The 26,218-nt window shown below is 38.1% G+C and overlaps 1 protein-coding gene across 1 annotated transcript; it reads left to right on the top strand.

Moving 5' to 3' along the window:
* Window positions 1-7,181: 7,181 nt before the first annotated feature.
* Window positions 7,182-24,252, top strand: LOC309864337 (cytochrome P450 2K1-like). The gene is made up of 9 exons (XM_082729736.1): window positions 7,182-7,576; window positions 8,722-8,884; window positions 11,586-11,735; window positions 13,202-13,362; window positions 15,732-15,905; window positions 16,529-16,670; window positions 17,054-17,238; window positions 19,331-19,472; window positions 21,778-24,252. The coding sequence occupies exons 1-9, from the start codon at window positions 7,391-7,393 to the stop codon at window positions 21,963-21,965; spliced, it is 1,491 nt and encodes a 496-aa protein (XP_082585862.1). The 5' UTR covers window positions 7,182-7,390; the 3' UTR covers window positions 21,966-24,252.
* Window positions 24,253-26,218: the final 1,966 nt, after the last annotated feature.

The following is a 26,218-nucleotide window of genomic DNA, read 5'->3' as shown; positions in this document are numbered from 1 at the left end:
ATTTCTTTCATAAGCCCTGTCCTTTTTATTGTCTGATTTTGTATGACTTGATAGCTCTTAGGAACGAGATGTCATATTCTAGCAGCACTGACTCTATTCAAAACTGTAAATTCACACAAACGTCTCTAATTCCAGTCCAACACTCCAGGATTCATTCTAATTTTCTTATCTTTTATTTTGGGAGCCCCTGGAATAAACCTGTCTCTTCTTATCTTTTATATGGGCACTTAATTCATCAAGTCCCAGTAGATAACCCATCCTTCATCACTACCACTGACTCATCCTTGAGACAGGTGATCTCCTCACCACCATACTTTATAACCATAGGCGCTACCTTACCCTTAATTTCCTTATGACAACCCTTTTCATGTGGTCACTCTCTTAACTCTTCTTGGCTCCACCATGAGCAGTCTACTTACATTGTTCAGGCTCCAACAACGTGTTCTGGTCTGAGCTACCGAGTCACCCTCACCACCACGTGGGAGGGTGGGTCTACCTTTAGTGGCAGAACTGATTTTTCATTAGAAGAAATGGAAAGGGGAAAAGGATGAAGAAGAGTCAAATTTTCTTTTTTTGTCAGAGGAATAAAAAAACATTGATCTATCACCCTACAATAACTGTCTTCTGAATTTGCATTATGGAATTAGCTTTATCCCATTTTTAAAAAAGATTTTATTTACTCACTTGAGAGACATTAAGAGTGCACAAGAAGAGGGGGAAGAGTAGAAGAGAGGGAGAAGCAGTTGCCCTGCTGAGCAGGGAACCTAAACCGGTGTTTGATCCCAGGACGCTGGGATCATGATCTGAGCCAAAGGCAAATGCTTAAGAGACTGAGCCACCCAAGCACCCAACTCAATTCCATTTCAGAAAAGCCTTTTAATCTTATAGAAGAGGCCAGGGATTACATTTGTATTGAACTAGGCTAAATTACCATTCTTCTCCAAAACTTCTAAAATGAAGCAAAATAGAGCATGAAGTGATTGAAAAATATGACTTTATAAGTTGCTGTTTCAATGTGTAGTAGATGTTTACCCTGTGATACATTAAGGACATTTTGTTTTATCCTTGATTTCACACATAAAGTGACTTTTTAGTCCAAAATGGATTTTACTAGCCCACATTGATGACATGGAACACACTCCTCTTACAGAGCAAATGCTGTTTGGGGAGGGAATATAGGGGAACAAAGTCTAGACCATAGTACAGTTGTGAGCTGCACTATGATGTTTTCACTCCCAATCTTCACCAACAAAACAGGTAGCCAGCACTAAGTTCATTACAAAGGCAGGCAAAAATATATATAAGCCAATTGATGAACACCTCTCCACTTATTCTTTGAATAAATTCATGGGGGAGAATTAAAAATCTCAAGGTCAGGTACTTAAAACAAAACATGAATTGGGTAAGATGAGACAATTAGGAGCTACAGAAGTATCTCTCGGATCTCATCAAAGTAGAAGCTAGTTCAGTTCAATACTATTCTCTTAGAAGCACTTTCTAATAATTAGCACCAATTCTTTAATGAGCTAGAAATGAGAATTTACATCATATCTCACAATACACCATTTTGAGTTTATTGGCCATAAGTATGTTGGGTAAATTGTAAATATTTCACATTATGGTTAGTAGAGTCCATCATTCTCAGCAAATCCTTTTGGTATCTTCAAAATTTTCCCAGTAAAAATCCCTTTCAGATAACATTATATCACACAAAATGACTGGTTAAAATTCAAGTCTCTGAAGTGAGTGAAATCAGGTACAATAGCTTTCTCATCATTTTCTTAATATATAGTAGAAGTTCTCTATTACTGGCATCTATTTTACTCAACTCATTGAATTAAAATAGCTGTCTAATCTATTACTGTAATCATATTTTCAAAACAATTATATGTTACCAACTTACTTGATAATTGTTTGAATGATCTGATTTTAGCAACTTTCCAACATGAAGCCTTTCTAAAACAACCAGTTAGAGACCACTCTAACTAGTTTAAGTGTAGTAAATGGGAGTGGTAATTTCTACATTGAATTCATTAAAAAATAAAGAGTCTGGGAGTCCTCAAGAATACCCTCAGGTTCAATAATTTGTTAAAAAGAATTAGAATTTCAGAAAAACACTTATCCTCATGGCTGCTGTTTACTATAGCAAAAGAATAGAGATTCAAAGCAGAAAGATTCAAAGGGTAGAAAGGAATCCCAGAGGTTGAATCCAGGAAATTCCAGACAAAAGCTTCTATCTGACCTCGCCCAGAGGAGTCAAGTGAACTGGACTGTTAGCAATAAAAAAAAATTAAATAAATTAAATTGAAAAAATTAAATAAATTAAATAAAAAAAAAAAAAAGTAATGCCAACCAGAAAGATCACCAAGCCTTGGTTTCCAGAGTTTTTATTTGAGCTTGGTCACAAGACATGATTGACCACCCACATGGCTTATCTTAATCTCATTCCAGAGGTTGAGCTGTTACCACATGGCCCAAGACCACACAGTAAGTCATTATTAGCATAGACTATCTAGGTGACCCAACATCCCCAAGTAAACATATACACTCCTATCAGACAGGAAATTTCAAGGGCTTAGAAATTACCTCCCAGAAGCTGAGAGCAAAGTTCAGACCTCAAACAATTGTAGGTTGTCCGTTTACCTAACACTTCTTTGAATGATACAATTTTAGTACCTTGTCTAAAATTCAATGCTCATTGATGTTTTTATAAGTGAAATTAGTGAAAGTCTTCATTTCTGTGTTGGACATATCAGAAAGACTATAAAGACAAGTTGCTAAAATAATGACAACAAAAACAGACTGACTTTGCATTAAGTATAAATAAGACAATACGGACTAGAAAGTAGACAACACAAAAATCTAGAAAGACTCTTATTTAGATTGCTTATCAAGATTTTTTATCTTATTTAAAGAACCTGAAGTTGAATATCTTAGACAATGAACTTTTTGTGTCATTTATGCCAGGAGATAGACAAGAAATTTCATTTTGCAGACACAGCTCCCCTTCTCCCGAAAAAGATCTTGGCCTTAGACAAAAGGTTGGGAAATAGGTGCATACATGTGGATCTTCACTGACTAATTCTTTTTTCTGGTTTTTAAGTTTTTCAATAACATGCCAAACATTAGATAGCAGGGAACTGACAATGTGGAATTTTATTCAAGCCCTGTGCTCTGGAAATAGCCAATGTTAAAGGATTCTCACCCATTGTGCTCCAGAAAGCAAAAGAGCTCACTGAAAAAACAACAACAACAAAAAATCCTTCATCATTAGACTAGAAGACTCACAAAATCCCCCTTGTTTACCTATGACAAAACCAGACACAGACCTTCCAAATTCCCCTTTTGCCTCACTAAATTATAATCTGAACTACTCATCCCACTGATCAATCAGAACAAAATGTTTGCTAGCCAAGCTTCGTTAAGCTTCTCTTACCTCTAGGCCCCTGAACATTGGTCTGCCTCCAGCTTGAGCCAGCATACAAGTCCTCCTGAGAATGGACTCACCTCAGGTAGAATATTCTCTGAGCTACTATCCCATCATGCCCTGCTCTCATTCCCCTTAAAATATTATTTCTTCTTTCTTTTAGTTCTTTCTCATTTTATTCCTTCTTTTTTTCTTTCTTTTTCTCTTTCATTGCCTTAGGAGGCATTTCTTTCAAGTCATTATGTAGTTGTCAGCAAAATGTTGCCCCTCCCTGACCCATTTCACCCCTTCACATTCTGGGAGTCTCAGGGAGACTCTCTTCCTGAGGAAGAGCCCTTCTGCCTAGCCCAAGTCTGAGGCACTGAAACAATGTTTTTGGTATCTTTATGCCTTGTCCATTCCAAAATCACTTCAAGTGGTAAATAATACTATTTAGATTGATTGATTTGATTAAAAACCTTAAGTTCTACTCTGATGGCCTTTTTCTGGAAGTTTTTGAAACTTGGGTTCACATTTTAAGCTAAGAGATTAGTTGATAATTATTGACTGTAATTACAGATAGTTTGTTGAAAATTTACCAGTTTTCAGGCTTTACCATATTTGTTTCTGCCAACAATCTTCAAGCTGTTTACTGTACATCTTGAGATGCCTCCCCTCAGGAGAAGAGGATATGAGACTATACTTTACACATCTAGGGATTTTATCAGAACTAAAGAAATATATTCAAGGGTCCTAATTCATTGATCAGGTGGCCATCTTCACGAATAAACTATTACATTTTTCTGTACTTACAGATTACTGGATAGCCCATACTCTCATTTTATTTGATTCCCAAGAAATAATCTTGGAAAAGTTTGACATTCTGGTATCCTACAGATGGTCTGCAGAAGTGCCTTCTTAAGTGAAATAGTAAGAGAATCATGGATATCATCTTGGATGCAGTGAGAGAGGTAAGTGTGCAGATTAATAATAATAGTACATTTTATAAAGAATCAATTATTTACATAATTTTCATTTACAACCCACCAGAAAGGAACAAATTTTGGGGGTGAGATTGCCCTCACATTTTAAGTAGGAATTTGGGTCCCCTGTATTCCAGTGCCCTGTAAATATAGAAAATATGCCCAATCATTAACAAAGGTAGATAAATGGTCAATAAATCAGATTGTTCTCATATATTTATTTTAACATCGATAAGTCGACTAGATGAATAACCCTTCCTATTGAATCATAGAGTTTAAGTAGCTTGCCACAAGCAACAAAATAAAAAGCAGAATCTGAATTCAAATTTATATCTGGTCAGTGTCAAAGGTCACGTTTTTTTCATTATGCCATACATTACACATCAAGAGCTGTATAACATGCTTCAGACCCTCCTTAGGCCCAGAAGTTAAATACCATAGATTATATTGGAGTACATAGTGAACTCTCAGTAATAATAATAATAAACAATCATATTGCATGTTATCAAAATTATCTTGTTGAGGGATGATTCTCCATTCCCCACAATATAAAAGCGTGTTAATAACCTGTACACTTTCTCCTGAAATAAGAGCTTTGGAATCAGGAAAACCTGAATTCTCTCACTTATCAACTATAGGACTTTGGATGGATCACTTCACTATTTTTTTTGTTTTTTTCCTTAAGATGTTAAGTTCTACTCTGTAACATAGTTTATTTATTTATTTTTTTGTTTGTTTGTTTGTTTAAGTTCTACTCTGTACATATTTATTTGAGAGAGAGAAAGAGAGCACTAACAGGAGGAGGAGCAGAGGGAGAGGGAGAGAGATAATTTCAAGCAGACTCTCCCCTGAGCATGGAGCCTGAGGCAGGGCTGGATCTCACAACCCTGATAGCCGGACCTGAGCTGAAACCATGAGTTGGCCGCTCAACCAATTGAGCCACCCAGGTACCCCAGGTCACTTCTTAAATCCTTAATTTCCTCATTTGAAATATTGAGATAATAATAACATCACTAGGATCTATGATTATATACTGTATTCCCTATTATTATACAGCAATTTGAAATGACCCACTACAAGTGATTTTAATTCCTGACACACCCTGTTGGATCTGATTGGACTCTTTGTCTCTCAATCTGCTCTTTGTTTTAGGAAAGGACCTTATTTGACAGTAACACAGTTAAATGTGGATGCCATTGAAAAGATGGCTCTGAAACTAACAGTTACTTTCCACGCAAATAAATACCGCTCATTCTTTCATGCCTATGGCTGCCCCTTTTATATTATTCCCAAGTTCAAGACTTGGTTCAAGAAGGTTTTCATTGTTGCCTGCCAGACAGGGCTAATTAGGATTGTATTCCTGCACCCCACAGCCATGCCAGGCAGAGAAGTCAAGCAGCTATGTAAAGAACATTTAGTATCATGGCATTAAGCCATGTGGCATAATGAGTGTTGTGAAGGACCAGACGTAAGTCCTAATTGCAGCTCTACTGAATCAGAATTAAATACAAACCTGAACTCTCTTGGTCCCAGTTTACTTACCTATAAAATCACGGAATCACAGAATTTTGTTACACACAGTCATTGGGTTCCCCAAATTCTAATTTACTAGGAATGACTTTCCAGAAATAAAATATTCAGAAGACTTCAATCACTTATTTGCACCTTCATTTATTCACTAATTTAAGCTCGTTTAGTGCCAGGCACTGTTTCATCTAAACATTGGAGATCCCACAGCTGGGGGGACAGGGTGAAAACAGAGTCTTTGTTTTCAAGAATTTTAAATTCCTTGAAGACAACAAATTATAAACTAAAAAAGTAAATATAGAACACGATGGCAAATTCTAGAAAACTTGAGGAAATATTGTTATCAACAAGGTGATATATAAAAAAATTTCAATTTAATCTATTAAATGAGTGCTGTTATTCAGTCATTCTAACACAAAAAGGAGAGATAAATATTTCTTTCTTGAGCAAATCAACTAGAATGGGCTATAGTCCAGAGGCATAGTTAAAGTCAGTAGCACAGGGACACCTCGATTAAGTGTCTACCTTCAGCTCAGGTCACAATCCCAGGGTCCTGGGATCAAGTCCTACATGGGAGGTTCCTTGCTCAATGGGAAACCTGCTGCTTTGCCTACTGCTCCCGCTGCTTGTGCTCTCTAACAAATAAATAAATTAAATCTTAAAAAAAAAAAAAAGAGAGAAAGTCAGTAGTACAAAAAGGTGGAAAATTTGATGATAGCAAGATTAAAAAAAAAAATTACAGAAAAGAATACAGACATAAACAAATGAGAAAGCTTACCAGGAGAGAAAAAAGGAAAAAATGAGGAATGCCAGGCAGTGAATTTTAAGTCTATGTTAGGAGCTTTTTATCTGGTCATTTCTAACTCATTGCAACAATTGAACAATTTATTTCTCTCAGTTTAAAATGAAACTAAGGCTCAAAGAGGATGTGTCACCTGCTAGGATCTGCACAGGCCCTCAACTTAAAAACCGATGCTCTTTCCCTGGCACTGAGACTCCTATGAAACTTAGGAGAGTGGAAGGGTGAGAACTTATTGTATAAGAGCCTTGACATTCTTGGTGTGACACGGATACTTGACCAACCATACACAGATCACGGGGTATCCTAGCAAACAATACAATTCTTTTTATTGTGAAAGTGTAGAATATCTTGTTGAATATCTTGTATTTCTCTGAAATATCAAGACAAATCCTTGTTTTACATGAAGAGAAAATCCCTCCTCCAGGCTCTATTAGATAAAACAGGTTGCACTGAGAAGTGAAAAGAGAGAAGGGGGGAGGAGCTGAAATAAGGCAAGCATACCCTGTAGGGCTGAATTCATTTTAATTATAAAATAGATGGTTGACTAGAAGATAGGGCAAATATGACGAGCAATTCCTTCATGCTTTTGATTTGCACTGGAAGCCGCTGATTCTGCCTGGTTGCAATTGCAAACATTTCTATTATCTTGACAATTACTTCTATTTAAAGATAATGAGTGGGTTTGACTCTTCTGTCATAATTCCAATTCTGAGCCTGCTTCTCATTTTTCTTTTTAATATTAAAATCTTCATGACTAAAGCTTCCAAGCAACATTTTCCTCCAGGACCCAGACCTTTGCCAATTATTGGAAATCTGCATATTCTCAATCTGAAGAGGCCGTATCAAACTATGCTGGAGGTAAAAAATGATTGTTCATTTCATACTTATTTATAATTTTCTACCCTCATTCTTACCCTCACGAGTGTATTAGCATGCGCACACACTTATGACTAGTTTGTATATGTATAATGAAGTAATTAAATAGGATTCAAAGTTAATTGAGCTGTTTTTTTAATGTTTAGTTTCTTTTAAATTTGGATATAAAATATATTAAATATATTTCTATTATTTAAAGCAGTATTGTACCCTGAAATATTTATGATCTGTATCCTTTATTTCAACCACTTTGATCTACATATTCCATATTCTATATCCATATTCTATGTCCTACATATTTCTCTATAAAGGAACTGATTATGATCATAGTCTTACTCTAGAAAATTTTAATTGTTATTAAAAAGAATGTCTGTGGAAGGCACAATCAATAGTTGGGTAAAAACTACAAACTCTGCAGATGACAAGGCTCCATGTGTATGCTTTTTGAGCATTGCTATTTACTATTTGACTTCTTGAAACCACTGTATCTTGCCTATATGACGCAAATGATGATAACATCTACTTTTTTGGTTATTATGTGCATTAAAAGAGATACTGGCAATATAAATAATACTCTTGTTATTTTTAATTATCAAAGAAAATTGAATGTTTTCTTTATAGTAGGAAATGTTGCATAGTAGCACAGAACTAACTTGGACCTACTATGGTTACAGCATCCCACAAAGAATAGGGCGTGAATATGGTGGTCAGGTAGACAGTGTGTTGGATAGGAAGAGCTTTGTCTTCCTAGAGCCTGGGGTGGGCATTTTCTGAGACCAGACAAAGATATAATAGAGAGAAACTAGGAGTCAATTTCATGATGTTAGAGCCCTGCTACTGGAAATCTCATTTTTAGTATATGTGCTGCCGAAGCGAGCACTGCTACTGGAAATCTCAAACAAAATGGAGTATAAGGACAATCAGTGGATCATAATAATCATGGCTAAAATAGGTATAGCAACCAAGGAGTATCTTTAGTGAACTAATCAAATATTGTCATTTCACAAGAATATAAAACTGAATAATTGGTCAGAATTAAATTTTCAAAGATCAAGATCTAGTTCATTTTTAATTCAGTACCATGTTTTACTGGTTTCTTTTTTTTTTTTTTTTTTAATACACCCAAGCTCTCCCAGAAATATGGCTCCATTTACAGCATCCAAATGGGTCCAAAGAAGGTGGTGGTACTCTCTGGATATGAGACAGTGAAAGATGCCCTGGTCAGTTATGGTGATCAGTTTGGAGAACGATCTCAAGTGCCTATATTTGAAAGACTTTTTAAAGGAAAAGGTAATAAGCTCTAAGCTTAAGATATATCCTTATAGTTAAAATTATTAAATCATTTGCACCATATTATCTTTAATAATTCCTTTCATGATTTAATTTTCCCTTCATCAATATATATCACACAAATAGAATTTACTGAGGAAAAATTTTATGTTTATGGTTTTATTCTCATTGTACATGATAATTCTATTAAACAAATAATTATTAGCCAGAAACTATGTGGAAAGTATAGTCAGCACTACGGAAATACAAAGAGAACAGAGGCCATCAGCTTAAGAGGTCACAGTCTAATGATTGCCACTGATCCATCAAAAAATACAATAGCAGTAGTGTTATAAATAATACCAAACCATATTTTCAGCTGGATAAAGTTGTTGTATCTTGCTTTTGTGTGTCTTTGATGAATGCCTTGAGGAAATCTGGATGTTATACTGTTCTGTCAGTCCACTAATATAATAACTCTTTAAGTTATTACAACAACCCTTTAATGCTCATTTAATAACTCTAAAAATGGGAATGGTTTCATCTTGACATTATTTTTAGTAAACTTATATTGCTATCTAGTAAAGACTACTAAGCCATTTTAATGCCTCAGCAACTTTCTGAAAAAGCATTTCTCACACTATCCTTCTCCAACATCTTGTTCTTTGAGATACTAGTAGATGTTCTATGCAAAAACCAGTGTCAGTGAAGTGAATTTGAGAAACTACACAATAAAGGCCTCTCTCTGGGTCACCTAGGTGTCTCAGTGGGTTAAGCATCTGACTTTGGCTCAGGTCCTAATCCCAGGGTCCAGGGATTGATTCCTTTATCAGGCTCCCTGTTCAGTGAGGAGCCTGCTTCTCCCTCTGCTGCTCCCCCTGTTTCTGCTCTCTCATCTCTGTCAAATAAATAAATAAAATCTTTTAAAAAAATACCAAATAAAATAAGTAAGTAAGTAAGTAAATAAATAAATAAATAAATGAACTTCCATTCCTTATAATGCTAAATTGATGTCCTCCACAATGACATGGCTGGGCTATCACTATGCCCTGAAATATACAGGGACATCTGCAGGCCTTTCATGTTCTACTACTGTTTTTCAAATGTAAATCTTTAAATATTAACATTAGATAGTTTGAAGATTCACATATTTGTTATAAAAGAGTTTTATGCACTACAGGATCCACAGACAGAATGACATTCTTTTAATTTAAGAACTGAACATGAGCAGAATCTAACCTTTGCCAGGGTCCTTTCGAAGGAAGGCTTAACCTCCCATGAAGTGTCAACAGCTGCACAGCAGAGAACTCTCTAGGTGTTTTGGACTTCATGCTGACACTGGCAGGGATGGCGCTGTCCCATTTCCAACACCTAGGTTGCCTTAGTTTATTCTGATTTCTTATTTCAGGAAACTGTTCCTATTTCCAACTCAGAAAGACTTCCCTTGTCTCTGGAACCTCCACAGAAAAATGAGAAAAATGCCAGTGGAGGAAGGGCCAGGGTTAGGGACTGAAACACAAGGAGTAATGCCACCGTCACCACAAACTGACCTTGGAAAAATATGGGCCACTTTGGCAATCCTCTCTCTATTTTTGTGTAAGCTAGCGTATATCCCAACTCTTCTAAGAATTTTTTTATTATTTCCTTTAGTCATGCACAAATTCACATAGCTGTTGTAGTTAATAAATATTTATTATAAACCTATTCTGTGCTATAGCAACACGTGAGCCTAGAAATTAGTATGTAGAGCACCGGTGTGGAAGCTTCGCTACACCTCTTGGTAATAATTTACTCCTAACTTTTTTCTCGGGTGAGTCTTGTGTCTGTAGTCCAAATCTTTCTCTAGCAAAAAAGACTTTGTTTTCTAATGTTCATCAGTCCCTCAACCACACCTAGCATGATGTAAGCTTATAGTAGAGACTCAGAATTTGTCTAACAAATTTGTCAGAGAAATAGAACTAAAACCGAAATCTTCTCCCAACCCAGAAATCCTCCTCTCCACAAACGTAATAGAAAAAGAAGACAATTTTATTGTTGAATAAGCATCAAACCAAGATGGGATGTGTATCACAGACAATCCACTACGAAATAACAAATACAGAAACAAATCTCACTCTGTTATACAATCAAGCAGACTCAACCCATTACAAAAATGTTCTCAGGGAAAACAATAACTAGTCCTCAATAACAAGAGGGCTTGGCAGCACCATTTGTCACCCATAGTTCATCCTAGATACACCCAGTAATCGGGGTGACCATCTGTGTTAATTGTCTGTATACAAAAGAATAATAAAGTCTTCATATCTTTATGATAGGAGGCAGTTTTAAAATTTGGGGTAAGGCACCCACCAAAGTGAGGCTCTACCCTCCCACAGAAACTGGGAGAAAGGGACACTTTCTTCCTCGATGTTTATATACTGAACAGATGGCCCCCAGGCCGCCAAGAAAGCCATTGCTAGGTCACAAAGTTGACAAAAGACCTCTTCATACTTTCAGAAGGACTTATATGTGATATACATCATATGTGTATGTTATGATTATCTATTTATGATTTTAAAAAAGGGAAAAATACAAGTCTTCTAAAGTAAATGCTCTGAGTGAAAGAGAAGCCTCTTATTTCCAACAGGGAGAATAAAGCCTCTCTTAAATTTTTACTTGTCCTTGAAAATTAAATATTAAAAACCTTGCAGACATAATTTTCAAACACTTTACTCGTTATAAGGAATTGTCTTCTCTCATGGTGAAACTTGGAAAACTATGAGAAGGTTCAGCCTGACCACCTTACGGAACTTTGGAATGGGCAAGCGGCTCATAGAAGACAGGATCTTAGAGGAATGCCAGCATCTCATACGCAGCTTCGAGTCTCACAGAGGTGCGTAGAATGAACTAAACCACATCTTATTTTTCATGAAGAAGAAACCAAATGCTATATTTTATTATGTAGAAATAATTTCAGTCTTGTAGTAAAATTCTTAGAATTTACAAATAATTCCCCAAATTGTGCTCTTCTGTAAGATTCCCAAAATATCAGCATTTTATGTTAGCCTTCTCTCTTGCTGTCTTTTTCTAAGCTGTTTGAAAGTGCTTTGGAGACATGCTCTCTCTTTATTCCTAAACAGTTCAATGCATTCCCTTGAAATAAACACATTCTCTCACATTCCCAAAGTATGATTTTCAAAACTCAGGAAATTAGTATTGACTCAGTAATCCCCTAAACTTATTTGTCCAGATTTTGCCATTGCCCCATTAATGTCCTGAGTAGCAAAAGAAAATCCTGACCCATGCATCATGTCCACTTGTCATGTCTCATTTACTTCCTTCCATCTGGAACTGTTCTTCAGTAACAGGTGTATTTCTGATCTCTTTAAATGATATACAGTTAATTCCATATTATTTAAATATTTTATCTATTTAATATTTTAATTTATCTTTTCCTAAATAAATTGAGCTCATTCCTTACTTATCTTCACGGATGCAGGTAGCAACATGAAGAGAAATGGTCAAAGGCAGGCAAACCTGAGATGAATATAGACAAGAAACAGAAAGCTCGGGGACTCATGTGCTAAGTTAGCAGTCTCTGTACACAGAGAGCCCATCAGCAGTTTGGAGAAAGTAATTACAGAAAAATATATTTTCCCTCTGCAGTGTAAAGTCCTAACAAACATTAATTTCTCAAGTCTTTGTGTACACAGTATCTGAAACACCCTTAAAGTTATATACTAAAAAGGAAACATATTCCCTACAGAAATTCCCCCAAGCATTCAGCCTCCACATTAGGGTAGGTGCTGATGTTAAAAATAAATCTTAGCATTCTGGTTGCCAAAAATAAACGTACATCCACTAATGTATGTTTAATGATCTAAATAGTTTTTAATGATGCTGAGGAAAACAGGACCCAGTAACAGAAGAGCCTAAAACAAGAGGCTCTAGGTAAGGTTCTTTCAAGTAGAATCATTTTAATCATCTAGATATCCTATTTTAAATTTATGAACTTGATGGTAACCTTCTAGGTTGATATTTTCTCAGATGTAATGCATTAACACTTGCTACACACACTGAAATGATCCCTCACCTGGAACATTTTAATTTCTTTAACTGAGCCAAATGTAGATTTTCCTCGACATCAATACTTTTAGTTTGCCTTCTGGCAAACTTTTAACCAAATTCTGGATAGTTTTCAAGGTTCATCTAGTCTCACCTTTCCTTAAAAGGCATGGTCACTAATAGTCTTGCTCCTCTATGAAATCTTTAGTGGACAGTCTTGTCCCCATTATTCCAGAACTGGTTGAATACTGTTCATGTGAGTATTCCTAATCTGATTAATGAATTCTCTTGTAGGAAAGCCCTTTGAGGTCAATACAGTAATGAATGCTTCTGTTGCTAATGTTATTGTGTCAGTGCTGTTTGGAAAGCGGTTTGATTACCAAGACCCCCAATTCCTGAGACTCTTAACCTTGATTGGTGAAAATGTGAAGCTCGTTGGAGGTCCTAGGATTGCGGTAACTATATCTTCCAATTCAATCACCTTACTTCTTCTAACGCACACTAGGTTGTTCAAGAGACCATGAAAAAGTGTTTGTCAGAGACTTACCATTTCAAAAATGTACACTTTCTGGAACATTCTGAGTACAGAGAAGTGACAAGTCTGTTTGATTAACACATCTGATAATTCTCCCATCACAAATTATTGCATCAGGGTGCCTGGGGGGCTCAGTCAATTATGCATCTGTCTTTGGCTCAGGTCATGATCCCAAAGTCCTGGGATGGAGTCCTTGCCCAGCGGGGAGACTGCTTCTCTCTCTACCTTTGCCCCCACTCATGATCTTTCTCTCTCTCTCTCAAGTAAATAAACAAACATCTTTAAAAAAAAATACTGCATCAAATATCTTATGATGTATGAGTTGTGAATCATACCAATAAATAGTTCAGTTTGTAACTTCAGTAAATTTTCACAATTTTGGCCATTCATCTTTTACTCATACCACTGGTTATGCATCAACTGTGGGATAAGTCATGAATGAATAAGGAGCACTCAGTAGAATTCACGTAGAAGAGGGAATTTAAACAAAGGAAAACTATCAAGTACTAAAAACAGTACTAAAGAAATTGTTAATATTTATTCTGCATCATATAAGTTCAAAATACTGCTACAATCCAATTTTTTATATTTGTGAGCAGTAAAGTGGCTGTCTTCTAGAATGTAGGGACTAAGTGCCTTGTCAAATAGTTCCCATTTTCTTTCTTTCTTCCTTTCTTACTTTTTTTTTTCCTTTCTTACTTTTTTAAAGATTTTATTTATTTATTTGACAGAGAAAGTGAGAGAGCACAAGCAGGGGGAGTAGCAGAGGGAGAGGGAGAAACAGGCTCCCTGCCCAGTGCTGGGCTCAATCCCAGGATCCTGGGATTATGACCTGAGCTGAAGGCAAATGTTTAATGAACTGAGCCACTCAGGGGCCCCAGTTCCCATTTTCAATAGCACAACCAACAACAGACAATGCTATTTCACTTTGGAATAATTTAGGTTCTGTTACTACAAGTACAGGTGTACTCTAAATATAGGTGTGGGGGAACCCTGGCACAGGGAACTATGTCTATTTTTTTAAGTTAATTAGAGAAAGATAATTATCATATGATTTCACTCATGTGGAATTTAAGAAACAAAACAGAGGAGCATAGGTGAAGGGAGCGAAAAATAAGACGAAACCAGAGAGAGAAACATATCATAATAGATTCTTAATCTTAGGAAAGAGAGGGTTGCTAGAGGAGACAGGGGTTGGGGGTTGGGGTAATGGGGTGATGGGCATTAAGGAGGGTATGTGATGTAATGAGCACTGGGTGTTATGTAAGACTGATGATGGATCACTGACCTCTACCTTTAAGACTTCTAATACATTATATGTTAATTAATTGAATTTAAATAAATTAAAAATAAGTACATAAAAAGCTCAATCCTTAAACAGAATTTTTAAAACAATTTTATTTATTTACTCATTTGAAATGTAGAGAGTGTGAGCAAGTATGCAAGTGGGGGCCATGGGGGGAAGGGGAGAGAATCTCAAGCTGACTCCTTGCTGAGCAGGGAGCCTGACACAGGGCTTGAACCCGTGATCCAGAGATCATAACCTGAGCTAAAACCAAGAGTCTGACGCTTAAATGACTGAGCCACCCAGACACCCAAGTATGTCTAACTTTAGGTGTGGACTTTTATCTTCAGTATTTATTAGGTAACTTGGGTGGTTAGGAACCCCTTATAGAATCTGATTAAATATATAAAGAGCTTATCTCTCACATACATGAATATACCAAGAAACACACCAAATTTAGCCAACAGTGAAGTTCTTCCTGAACTTTCTAAGGGTTAGGGAATATTAGATTATATAGTGCTTCTCTAGGGACCCTAGACACAGTAAGCTAGATCTAAATAACAAAAATGATTATTCCGATCCTACAAAGAAACATCAGTGGTAAAGTGAGTGTGCTATATAGCACTAAAATGGTTTGATCTGGAATCACCTAAGAGTTTGCAGGAAAAACACAGATTTATAGCCTTAACCAAAAAGCCAATATTGTTTTCGTGGCTCGCCTAACCTCTGAGTAGATGTGTTACTACTGGCATAATATGCAAAATACTCTGGGTACATAGAACTTACTATAAACCATACCAATATCCATTGTAAGTTACCTAACTCCACTAAGTAAGGAAATCATGTTGTCCATTCCATGTCAGTTTGCCAGCTGGTTGAGATAAAATTGAAGTCTAAATGGGGTGCTATTCTATAATCCTTCCAGAAATAATGGTGTCATTCCCACTACTGCGTGCATAACATGTGTGTATTTAACTTACTTTGTTATTTTTTTATTCTTTCAGATTTTCAATATGTTTCCAGTTTTGGGGTTCCTCCTAAAAAGTCATAAGACAGTACTCAGGAATAGAGATGAATTATTCGCTTTTATAAGGATGACCTTCCTAGATCATCAGCATGACATTGACAAAAATGATCCAAGAAGTTTCATTGATGCCTTTTTGGTCAGACAGCAGGAGGTAATGGTGATACCATATCATATTGTTTATTATTTAATTTAATTAATAGCATCTGGAGGAAAAATATTTCTTGCAAAGAAGAAAAATCATTGGATTCAATTAAGTTAGTAATGGTAGACTTATACCCTATCAAGAATGCTATTTACTAAATTTTCCATTCTCGAATATTTTCCACTGCTTTTCACATCACTCTCAAAAAAAAAAAAATAAAAATCCAACACAAGATATATAGAAGACCTTGAATGTTAGCTTTTAGAATAAGTATAGCATTCCTTTTATTGCAATCTTGAAAATGTGTTTCAGTTGATGAACCCAAGAAAGATTATATAATGCCATTTTTTTTTAAAGAAACAATGTTGGGCACATTCTAATCACTCAGTCAAAAACTAATTTCCAAAATGGCAAACAGCTTTTCCCATTGTTAGAATTATTTATCATCATTAGCATCCAGGATGTGCTTTATTTGAAAATTCTGTACAACATCCTAATAATAATAAAAAAAAATTCCACTCTTTTAGGAAAGAATGCCAAGCATTTTGCTTTTTCAATTCATGTTAGGTTATTTGCTATGATTGTCAAGTATAAAATTTTTTCATCACTCATGATTCCTTTTCCCCTTTCAGGAGAAAGGTACATCTACTGCCTATTTCAGTGATGAAAATTTGGTGGCTCTCGTTAGTAACCTGTTTGCGGCTGGTACAGAGACCACAGCCTCCACGCTACGCTGGGCACTACTGCTCATGTTGCGATATCCTGAAGTCCAGAGTAAGTCTCTTAAGATTCAGGCCATTGCCTGAAGGAAAGACTCGAAAATCTCTTGGGATGGAAAAAGCAGAATTCTGCCAACCTGGATACCTTTAATTTATACCCTTAGGACAGTGTGCCTTTAGTTTCCTTTGGACATAAGAAAGTAGATTTTGCTCTCCAAGCTTCCTGAGACTGTCAACAGGTGTCAACTCTTTGCAGGTGTCACTCCATGCAGGTCCCCAACGGGGCCTCAGCAATAGAGATCTAGGAGTACAAACAGTGCAGAAAAAAAATGGGTCAGAACTCAGAAAGTATTAATTTTTGGTTTTCACATGGAAGGAAAACTGGGAAGATTGTTCCAATATCTCTCCCCCCACCTCTAATCAGTGCATTTTGTCCAGAAAAGGTCTGTGATGAGATCACCAAAGTTGTGGGGTCAGCCCAGCCTCGAATTGCACATCGAACTCAAATGCCATACACAGATGCTGTCATTCACGAAGTACAGAGATTTGCTAATATCCTGCCCACAGGCTTACCTCATGCAACAACCACAGATGTGATATTTAAAAATTACTATATTCCTAAGGTAAGGGTTTAAAAGGGGAAATGAGGGGAGAGGGAAAGGATGTCAGCTGCTCAAAATCACAGAAGCACTGAAATAAGCCGCTGCAGGCAATCTCAGCCTGCCTTGCTTCCTGTCCTCCCCTGCTTCTCTCTCCCCCCTTCCCTTTTTCCTCCTTTTCTCCCTCCCTACTGTGCAATAAAAGGTAACTGAGTGTGTCAGAGTGTATGTGCACAGAATAGGTGGTAATTACTCTGCACAAGGTATTATAAAAGATTATTATTTCCATGCTGTATCTGAGGAAACTGAGGTTCAGAGAGTTCAAGCGAGGTGGGTGGGTAAGGGGCCCAGATCGCGGGAAAGACTCGCTGCCTCTTCAAGCTGGTTTTCCCCACGCAGGGCCCCCGACAGCATCACCCCCAGCCCCGTGTCCTTCCTCACACAGAAATATGTTCAGGCCCTCTGCTTCTCAATCTTGAGACTTCTTGAGGCATTCTTGTGCTTCCCCCTGGCAAACTGAAGTATGGATAGATCTTTGCTAAAAGTACACCGAAGGCAGAAATTGGCCTAGGATCAGAGCATGCCCATAGCGCTGATTCTGTTCCTTAAAGCTTCGCTGGGTCACTGCTTCTGGGCCCATCTCTGCGTGAATCCACAGGGACCACTGGTTACATGGCCGCACTCCCCACAGCATCACTTGCTACCCTGAGCGTACCCTACAAACAGGGGGCAACATTCATCTTTGGAGATTTTCTTCCTAGCACGCATTAAACACGCTGTTGGATTGAATTAATCAGATAAGTAGCTGATGAAAACAAATATAACCAATATCAAAACGAAGAAAAGGAGACCTCCCCCCCCCCCCAAGGAATCTATAATAATGGCAGGATTTGGGTTCTTGTTCTCTATCTGGCTGCAAACTAGGGAGAGCACTGTTACCAGAGCTTTACAGGTACAGGGGGTCTCACATGCCCACCATGCTACTGGCAGCTAGCTCCCCTGCTTTCACTGAGCTCCAGTGGAAATAATCTAGCACAGTTGTTCTGAAGAGGAAAAATCCACAATGCCCAGGTAAATATAAATAAAAAAGAAAGAAACAGGGTGTCTGGGTCAGGGTGTCAGTCCTTAAGCGTCTGCCTTCCCCTCAGGTCATGATCCCAGGGTACTAGTATAGAGCCCTGAATTGGGCTCCCTGCTCAGCAGGAAGCCTGCTTCTCCTTCTCCCTCTCTCTCTCCCCCGGCTTGTGTTCTCTCTCTTGCTGTCTCTATCAAATAAATAAATAAAATCTTAAAAAAAAAAAAAAAAGAGAGAAAGAGAGAGAGAGGAACAAAGGAAGTTGTAGAAAAAAACACTTTAAAACCGTTGTTTGCTTTTGGTGACTCAACAGCTATAGAGATTCATGCACTGAAACAGCTAAACGCAATGACAGTACTGCAAAGCTTTCTAGAGGAAGTTGTGATTAACACGGTGAAGTAGTGAACACTGTCCTTAATGCAGGGGCAGGCTTTTCTTCCCACTATTCTAGTTTGAGTTTTCAGAGTGCTCTTTCCTGTATCACAGTTACAATTCCTTTCCTTGATCGTCTTGGTTGTCTCAGAGCACATGGTGAGCTGTGGAAGGGGGGTGGGGGAGCAACTGATATTTGAGAATTTGCTTTGACAGGCTTGTTCAGTCTAGTTTGTCCCCTGTCACAATCCCTGGAGGTATAAGAGCAAAACCTCACTGAGCCTGCACCAGGGTCTGTCCTACATACTGCTGCGTCTGAGGCTCACAAGTCACCCCATGAGGGTTATTTAATTCCCTTCATATAAATGTAGAAACTGGGATATATCAAGAGTTAAATCATGTGCCATTATCTCATAGCAAACACAGAACTAAGTAAAGAATGTTTCTGGTTCTGAGTCCATAGATTGTGTTTTTTAGGACGTATCGAATAAAAAAGTGGTTGAGTAAGTTCTACACCAATCCCAAACCCTTCCTCTTCCCTCTTCTTCCAGATTCTTCCAGAACACACCGCTTCTGAAAAATTACCAATGGGACCTTCACACATTTTTCAAGAGTCGCTTGTTAAAGAAGAAATATAATCTCTGTCATTAATAGCACTTCTGTTTCTAGGGCACCGAGGTCATCACTTTGCTGACCTCTGTACTTCGGGACCAAACACAGTGGGAAAAGCCAGACACATTTAATCCCGAGCATTTCCTGACTTCCACTGGAAAGTTTGTCAAGAAAGACGCTTTCATGCCTTTTTCAGCAGGTAAGGTCTCCGCCTTTGAGACAGGTGGCTTGAGAAATCTGGAGAGATTTGGCCTTGTCTGATGACTGTACTTAGGTTTTATATATTTTTTTTTTCATGTGGCACTAAATGTCAGAAATATGGGAGAGTAGAAAGGGCCTTTCCTCCCCAGGCTTTAAATTGGCTGTAAGACATTAGGCATTAGAATGGCATTTTCTTAGGGAGTCCCTGAAGATTCCTTGTAGCTGAGGCTAGGGTAGAGCTTTGAGAATTTGAGGAGAAAGTTAAGCATGGGGACAGTGGATAGCCCACTTCACTCCAACCAGAAAAGCTTTGCTTGCTTGATATATTTCTTGATTGATTGATTGATTTGACTCTATGCCCAGTGTGAAGCCCACTGCAGGGCTTGAACTCAGGACCCCGAGGACCAAGCATTGGTGGCCTGACTGAGCCAACCAGGCACCCCTGAAAAGCTTTGCTTTAATATGTATAAATGCCAGTGTTACTCTTAGAATTTCTTGGGTAGGGGAGAGAGGGAGGGGGTTTAGGATTAGGGAAGAGAGAAGAGCTTTCCACTAGAGTACATTTTGGAATCCAGGGAACTAAATGAATTTACTCTATAATTTTCTGGCTTCTTAAGAACCTGAAATGAATACTCCATTCCTAGAAAAGAATATTAGCAAAGCTACACCATGTGCCTTTCCACCTTGTGCCTTGTGCCTTTCCACTTACAAAAACAATAGGTTAGCATTCACTCCGTATACTTATTCAGGGATAGGTAAACAGCAGTCACCCAAAGGATAGACTTTTCTTACCAACCGATAACTAAGGGATACAGAGAGATACAAAGTACAATGCATTCTTCTAATTTTTACACACAAATACACGACTCAGCTTAACTGAATAAACCTAAATATAGGGTAGATAATTCACACCCTAAGTTGCATTATTTATCATCCATTAGATGACACCACTCAATCATACATGTTGTTCTGGACAGCTAGAAAGAACTGATCCCAAAAGCTAGATTAGGTACTCCTTCCATGGGCTTCCTCAACACCCTATCATAACTTGTGACACTGTATAATACTCACCTGGTTCCTTGTTGGGCTCACCTACTGGGCAGTGAACCCTCCCTGAGCAATAGTCTCAGAGCCAAGCTACATTAAATACCTGTATCTCCTTGACATTGCACATACATCGATGGACTGAATTGTTAGCTTTTATTTAATAAACATTTTCCAACAGAGAGATGTAGTATACATTGCCATTCACCCCTAAAAATCCTGCCTTGGTAGTAGACATTGTGAAAAACTACCCCACACTATCCTTTATGGTGTTCATCTATTTCCTGGAAGTCCCATTTAAACCAAAGTGCTACTTTCCTTGAGATGTAAAATATCTACATTCCAGTATTTTTAAGAATGTTGAATTCTTTTGTGACTCAGTACCCTTGAGAGTTATCTTCCAATATACATAAACCAAAAACAAAGGAAATCTAACTGGACCCTTTTGTTTCAATAAAAGCTTACCTAGAAGACTTTCTTCCTCAATTTTATTGACTCCACTTTTCAGATACCTTGATGTTTCAAAAGTAATATGAACTGGGGCACCTGGGTGTCTCAGTGGGTTAAAGCCTCTGCCTTAGGCTCAAGTCATGATCTCAGGGTCCTGGCATGGAGCCCCGCATCAGGCTCTCTGCTCAGCAGGGAGCCTGCTTCCCCCTCTCTCTGTGCCTACCTGTGATCTCTATCAGTCAAATAAATCAATAAGATCCTTAAAGAAAAAAGACTTAGGTCTATGTAGACTCTGGCCTCAGGTCTTAGGCTCCATAACTCATGTTCTAGGCTCATGTCAGAGACAAATAATTTTAGCCCTGATATACATCATGACCCTTCCACATCCCACCACATCTTTGCTGGCTGACTTCTTCTCACCCTGGGCACAAGAGCCGAGATATAAATCTCTCATACAAACAGGAGGCCTCCCTGACCCTTCAAATTACACTGGGTACCTTCACTATCTATTCTCATGACACACTAGGCTTTACCCTTACATTTTTCACACTGAAGTGTTAATGTTTGTTTAGCTGCTAGTTTCCCTCATGGGGGGCAGTTACGGGGGACATATGTACTTGGGTACATATGTACTTGATTTTGTTTTTCCAAGGCTTTGGCAGAGCCCATGAGGCCCAGAAGAGGCTACACAACTAATCCACACATCCTAAAGTAGAGAAATCACACGTGGACAGCTTTTGTCTCTATCCAGATTTGTTTCAGTTTTTGTGCTCCTATGTCTCATAACCCTCTACTGCGTATTTCTCCAGGACGCCGGATGTGTGCTGGTGAGTCACTGGCCAAGATGGAGCTTTTCCTGTTCTTCACCAGCCTCATGCAGAAGTTCACCTTCCAGCCACCCCCGGGGATCTCGCATCTGGACCTGGACCTAACCCCAGACATTGGCTTCACCACTCGACCAATGCCTCACAAGCTACGTGCCCTGCCCCGGGCCTAGGCTCTGCATTGCAAGCAGCAGCCCCTGGTCTTAATGGGGTCCTTCACACCAACTCCCCTTTCCTACATTTCGCCAGACGTGATATTCTGCCAAGTATTTCAGCTTTATTTAAACAGTCAGCCACATCATTGCCAAGCATTTTCATGTTAGGTCAGACTGGGTTCCTGAACTAATCAACGCAGTAGAGCCTCCTTGCAGTCATTCTCTAAGACAGAATGTGTGACAACTAGAACCTTCACTTCCTTCTCTAAGGTCTTTCTTTCCAACCAAAATTGTCCTTTTCCTCCAAGCCATATGAGACATCTAAGTATCACCAGTTGGTAGTTTTAGTTGGTTCAGGCAGGATGACTAGAGAATGTTTTGTCCCAATATGCCCATGAACATCTTCAAAACTGCAATGAAGAAAATTCAGCTTTTAAGTGAGGATCCCACTAAATATAAGATATAGAAGACATTGGTTTCATTCCATGACTCACCAAAAAAGGGTGGTTAACAACGGAGAATTGCTTATGAGTCCTGCCAGTTTGCTGAGGTCGGCAAATGAGTGCTCCCGTTCCTCACTTAACTGGGATTTGCAGACCCCACTTGCCAGCGCCCACTGCCCTGAAGTCCCAGCAAGGGCATATGCAAGACACATGGGCTGCAGAATAACAAAATCATTGTCAGTTCCCTGAGACGCAAAGCATCTTCAGCCTTTATGAAGTATCTCCCCATCATCAATATAAGTGTTTCTCTTCTGCTTTTATCTGATCCCTGTCAAAGCAAAACTGGCACTAGATAAAGTTAATCCACCAAGCAAGACTTTGAGGCTATTGTCATAGAGGAAAGACACCAGAACTTCGACTGAACTCAAATCCACTGGAACATGGGGCGAGGGGAAGAGTTTTTAAATGTTGTGGTGAGTTAGAAAACATGTTAGTGGGGAGGTTACTCAAAGGCCTGTGACCCCTACACTGAGTTACTCCTTAATTGGCACATTTTTTTCTCTAGGATTAGGCCACTGATGTTTGTTACTTAGCCTCCACCTAAGCTGGGCTCCTCCCCTTCCAAAAGAGACAAGGAGATAGGGTATCTGACTTCTTTGATGACCCCATTGCAAAGGGATGGGTCCAGGTGTCCTTAAGAAAGAACTTCTTGGGTTATAAAACTGCTCAGAGTTTGTTTTTTGTTTTTGTTTGTTTGTTTGTTTAAGATTTACAAGTCAGAGGGGCAGAAAAATAATTTACAAGTGAAGTTTTCTCAACTAAATGCCCTAAGAAAATGTAGTCAGGGCCTGGAGCCAGGAAAAAGCTCCCTAAAATTTAGTCAACCTGAGAGGAATGTAAAGTCCTTCCTGGTCATTCCCAAAGCAGCATTTTCCACAGAACCTTTTTACAATGCTTCAGATGGGAGATACTCAGCTTCCCTGACTTTGTTGATCTAATAGGCAAAACTGTCAGTGACAGAGAAATGGGACCTGCTAATTTTAATTTATTGTTTGATTACATTCAAATGTATGTAGCTGCACCTTCTGAGTTGCCCTCAGTACCTAACTGGTGTTCAGTAACATATCAGTGAATTCGCTATCCAAAGTCAACATGAATTGGTGGACTGCTTTCTCTCATGAGGGAAACAGAAACAGTTGTGATTAGAGAGACCGAAATCTTGAATTTTAATTCCAACCCATTTAGTCCCCCATTTTTGAGACTTCATGACCCCATGTCGGCAGTGGCAAACATGGTGAATCTGGCCCTAAAAGGAAGATAATCTTTAAACCAGTATGAGACAAGAATGTTCGGCAACAATCATAAAGTAAAACAATTAACTAATCCTTTGGTTAGTCTGATATAATAATCATTTATGTAAAAAACTGTCAAGTAACTAATAAGTAAATTTTAATGAAATTGAAGTGTCTGCAACAGAAACAACTACTAAATTATACCACCCAGGTAATGTTTTATTTTCTTGATTCACTCTTTAGTTTTAAAATAACAAATAAAAAGTGAATTTAATGTTAACTATGTTATCTGAATCCAGTTTATGTCTGAACTAAATCTGCACTTGTCCAACAGAAAAGAGTTTCCTTATTTTAAGTTTTTTTGAAAATTTAATTTACATTCAATTAACTTTCAATTTAATGTTTCCTTGTTTTAAATTTTATATATAATGTCACATACAATGTCAGAATTGAAGAAACTGAATGTCATTTTCCTAATCAATTGCTGTATATAATCCTATATAATGGCTGTAATAATGTTTATACTGAATCTTGAAATGCAAAAATATACACAGGTTGGAAACACAAAGTGCACTCTGAGTGAGTTCAGGAGATTCTGAACCCTTAGGAATTTACTCTCAGAATGAACAGATGTAGTTGATTCTGCATGTGAGAGAGATATTAGAGGGAAAACCTGGAAGACGTTTTTAAATTATCTTCCCCTTAGGGGCACCTGGGTGGCTCAGCTGGTTGTGCATCCAACGCTTCGTTCAGGCTCAGGTCATGATCTCAGTGTTGTGAGATCTATCAAGTCCCCTTTTGGACTCCACGCTGGGTTTGAAGCCTGCTTGGGTTTCTCTTTCTCACTGTCCCTCTGCCTCTACCACCCCCAAACCCAAAATTCAAAAAATAAAAATAAATTACGTTCCTCATTTAAGAAAAAAGGAAAAGAAAACTTTTAACGTGTTACTTTCAAGCTTACATCTCTATTATTAAAATTCAAACAGTAATCAGGAAGTTTTAAGACTTTAGATCAACCAAAAAAAAAATTTTGATCAACAAGAGATTTTTTTCAGAAAGGAGTACTGTATCACTAAGCACTTGGTATTGATAAAAGCAGACTTTTAGTCCAGCTTTATCACTGTTTTATGATCTCCAAAGATGACACATGGCTTATGTTTTGCTCCTGGGACAAAACCCTGACCGTTGCCTAGTCCTTGAAATGCCATTTAATACAGATCACAGAATCTCCTTTCTTCCACTCTAACATTTTGATCAAAGACTTATTTCACTAAACATTTGCATATTTTCCCACTGGGTTATATGGGGATAGAAATACTGTATAACCTGATGTCATATTATAAGCTAATTATACTTTAATTAAAATAAAAGAAAAAAGAAAGAAAGAAAAGAAAAGAAAAAAGGACTGAGTAGCCTGAATCATATAAACCCAGGAAACTGGATTAATATTGATGCTGGCTTGGGAAGTCCACAGGCATTGCTGAGGCTTTTCTCTGAGACATGGAGACCAGCTGTCTGAGATAATCAATCTTTACCAAAGTTGACTATGTAAAGGAGTCCTCCCTGAAAATTCTCTTGGTTTAGGAAAAATTATTTCGTGCCCACTGTACCCTCCAACCCTTCTCCCATGTAAGTTGAATTTGGAAATATAATTATTCCTATATATCCACTGACCTAGTCAGCTTTCAAAATTACCTCAAAGCTGGGGTTCCTGCGTGGCTCAGTTGGCTGAGCAAGTCTCTTGCTTTCAGCTCAGGTCATGATCTCAGTGTCTTGAGCTCTGCACTCTGCAGGGAATCTGCTGGAGATTCTCTCCCTCTGCCCCTCTCCCTGCTCATTTCTCCCTCTCTCTCTAAAATAATAAATAAAATAAAAATCTTTAAAAACAAAACCAAAAAAACCTCCCAAATAACCTCAAAGTCACAAGAATTTTTTTGGAAGATGGACATATGACTAAGGATAATCCAGTGGGTATAGAATCAGCTTTAACACTCAGAGTTTGGGGTCGGGGCACATTGTCCAACAAACCAGCCTTAAGGTTGGGCTTACGAACCCAACACCCTCAGTGACCACTGGGTAATACCCATGCCTAGGTAGATCACATAAAAAGCTTTTCTTGCTAGCCCACCACCAGCTTCTCCATGCTAACAGCTTGAGCTTCCCATCAGAGCAGATATGAACCCTTCCTTTTTTCACTACTGTAAAAGAAAAATTGTATCAGAATTGACAGGCAAGGAAGAATTTATTCAAGACTTTTTATAAATAAATTGAAGCAATTATTGCAATAGGAGACAGAGACTGAATTAATCCATCTTTTTGGTTAATTGATACTTATTGAGGTGGGCTCTTCCATCTCCCAGAGACTGGAAGTTAGGGACCCTGTCTTTCTTGATTACAATTCCAAGAGATGTCTCCCAGACCCTGGAGAAAGACATCATTATGATGAGGAACAGACAAGAATTTGAAAGATTTACATGCCAATAAGGCAAAGAATGAATTTGCAAATGCATGTTTCTAAACAAATCACTCTAAGAGA

Source organism: Mustela nivalis, assembly GCF_964662115.1.
Source record: "Mustela nivalis genome assembly, chromosome: 5".
Lineage (NCBI taxonomy): Eukaryota > Metazoa > Chordata > Mammalia > Carnivora > Mustelidae > Mustela > Mustela nivalis.
The sequence above is the reverse complement of the archived record's forward strand: the minus strand, read 5'-3'. Positions and strand labels throughout refer to the sequence as shown.

Coding starts and splice junctions, on each gene's coding strand:
- LOC309864337 (XM_082729736.1), top strand. CDS start 7,391: ATGAGTGGGTTTGACTCTTCTGTCATAATTCCAATTCTGAGCCTGCTT. Junction 8,885..11,585: donor AAGACTTTTTAAAGGAAAAG/GTAATAAGCTCT, acceptor ACTCGTTATAAG/GAATTGTCTTCTCTCATGGT. Junction 13,363..15,731: donor TTGGAGGTCCTAGGATTGCG/GTAACTATATCT, acceptor TTATTCTTTCAG/ATTTTCAATATGTTTCCAGT.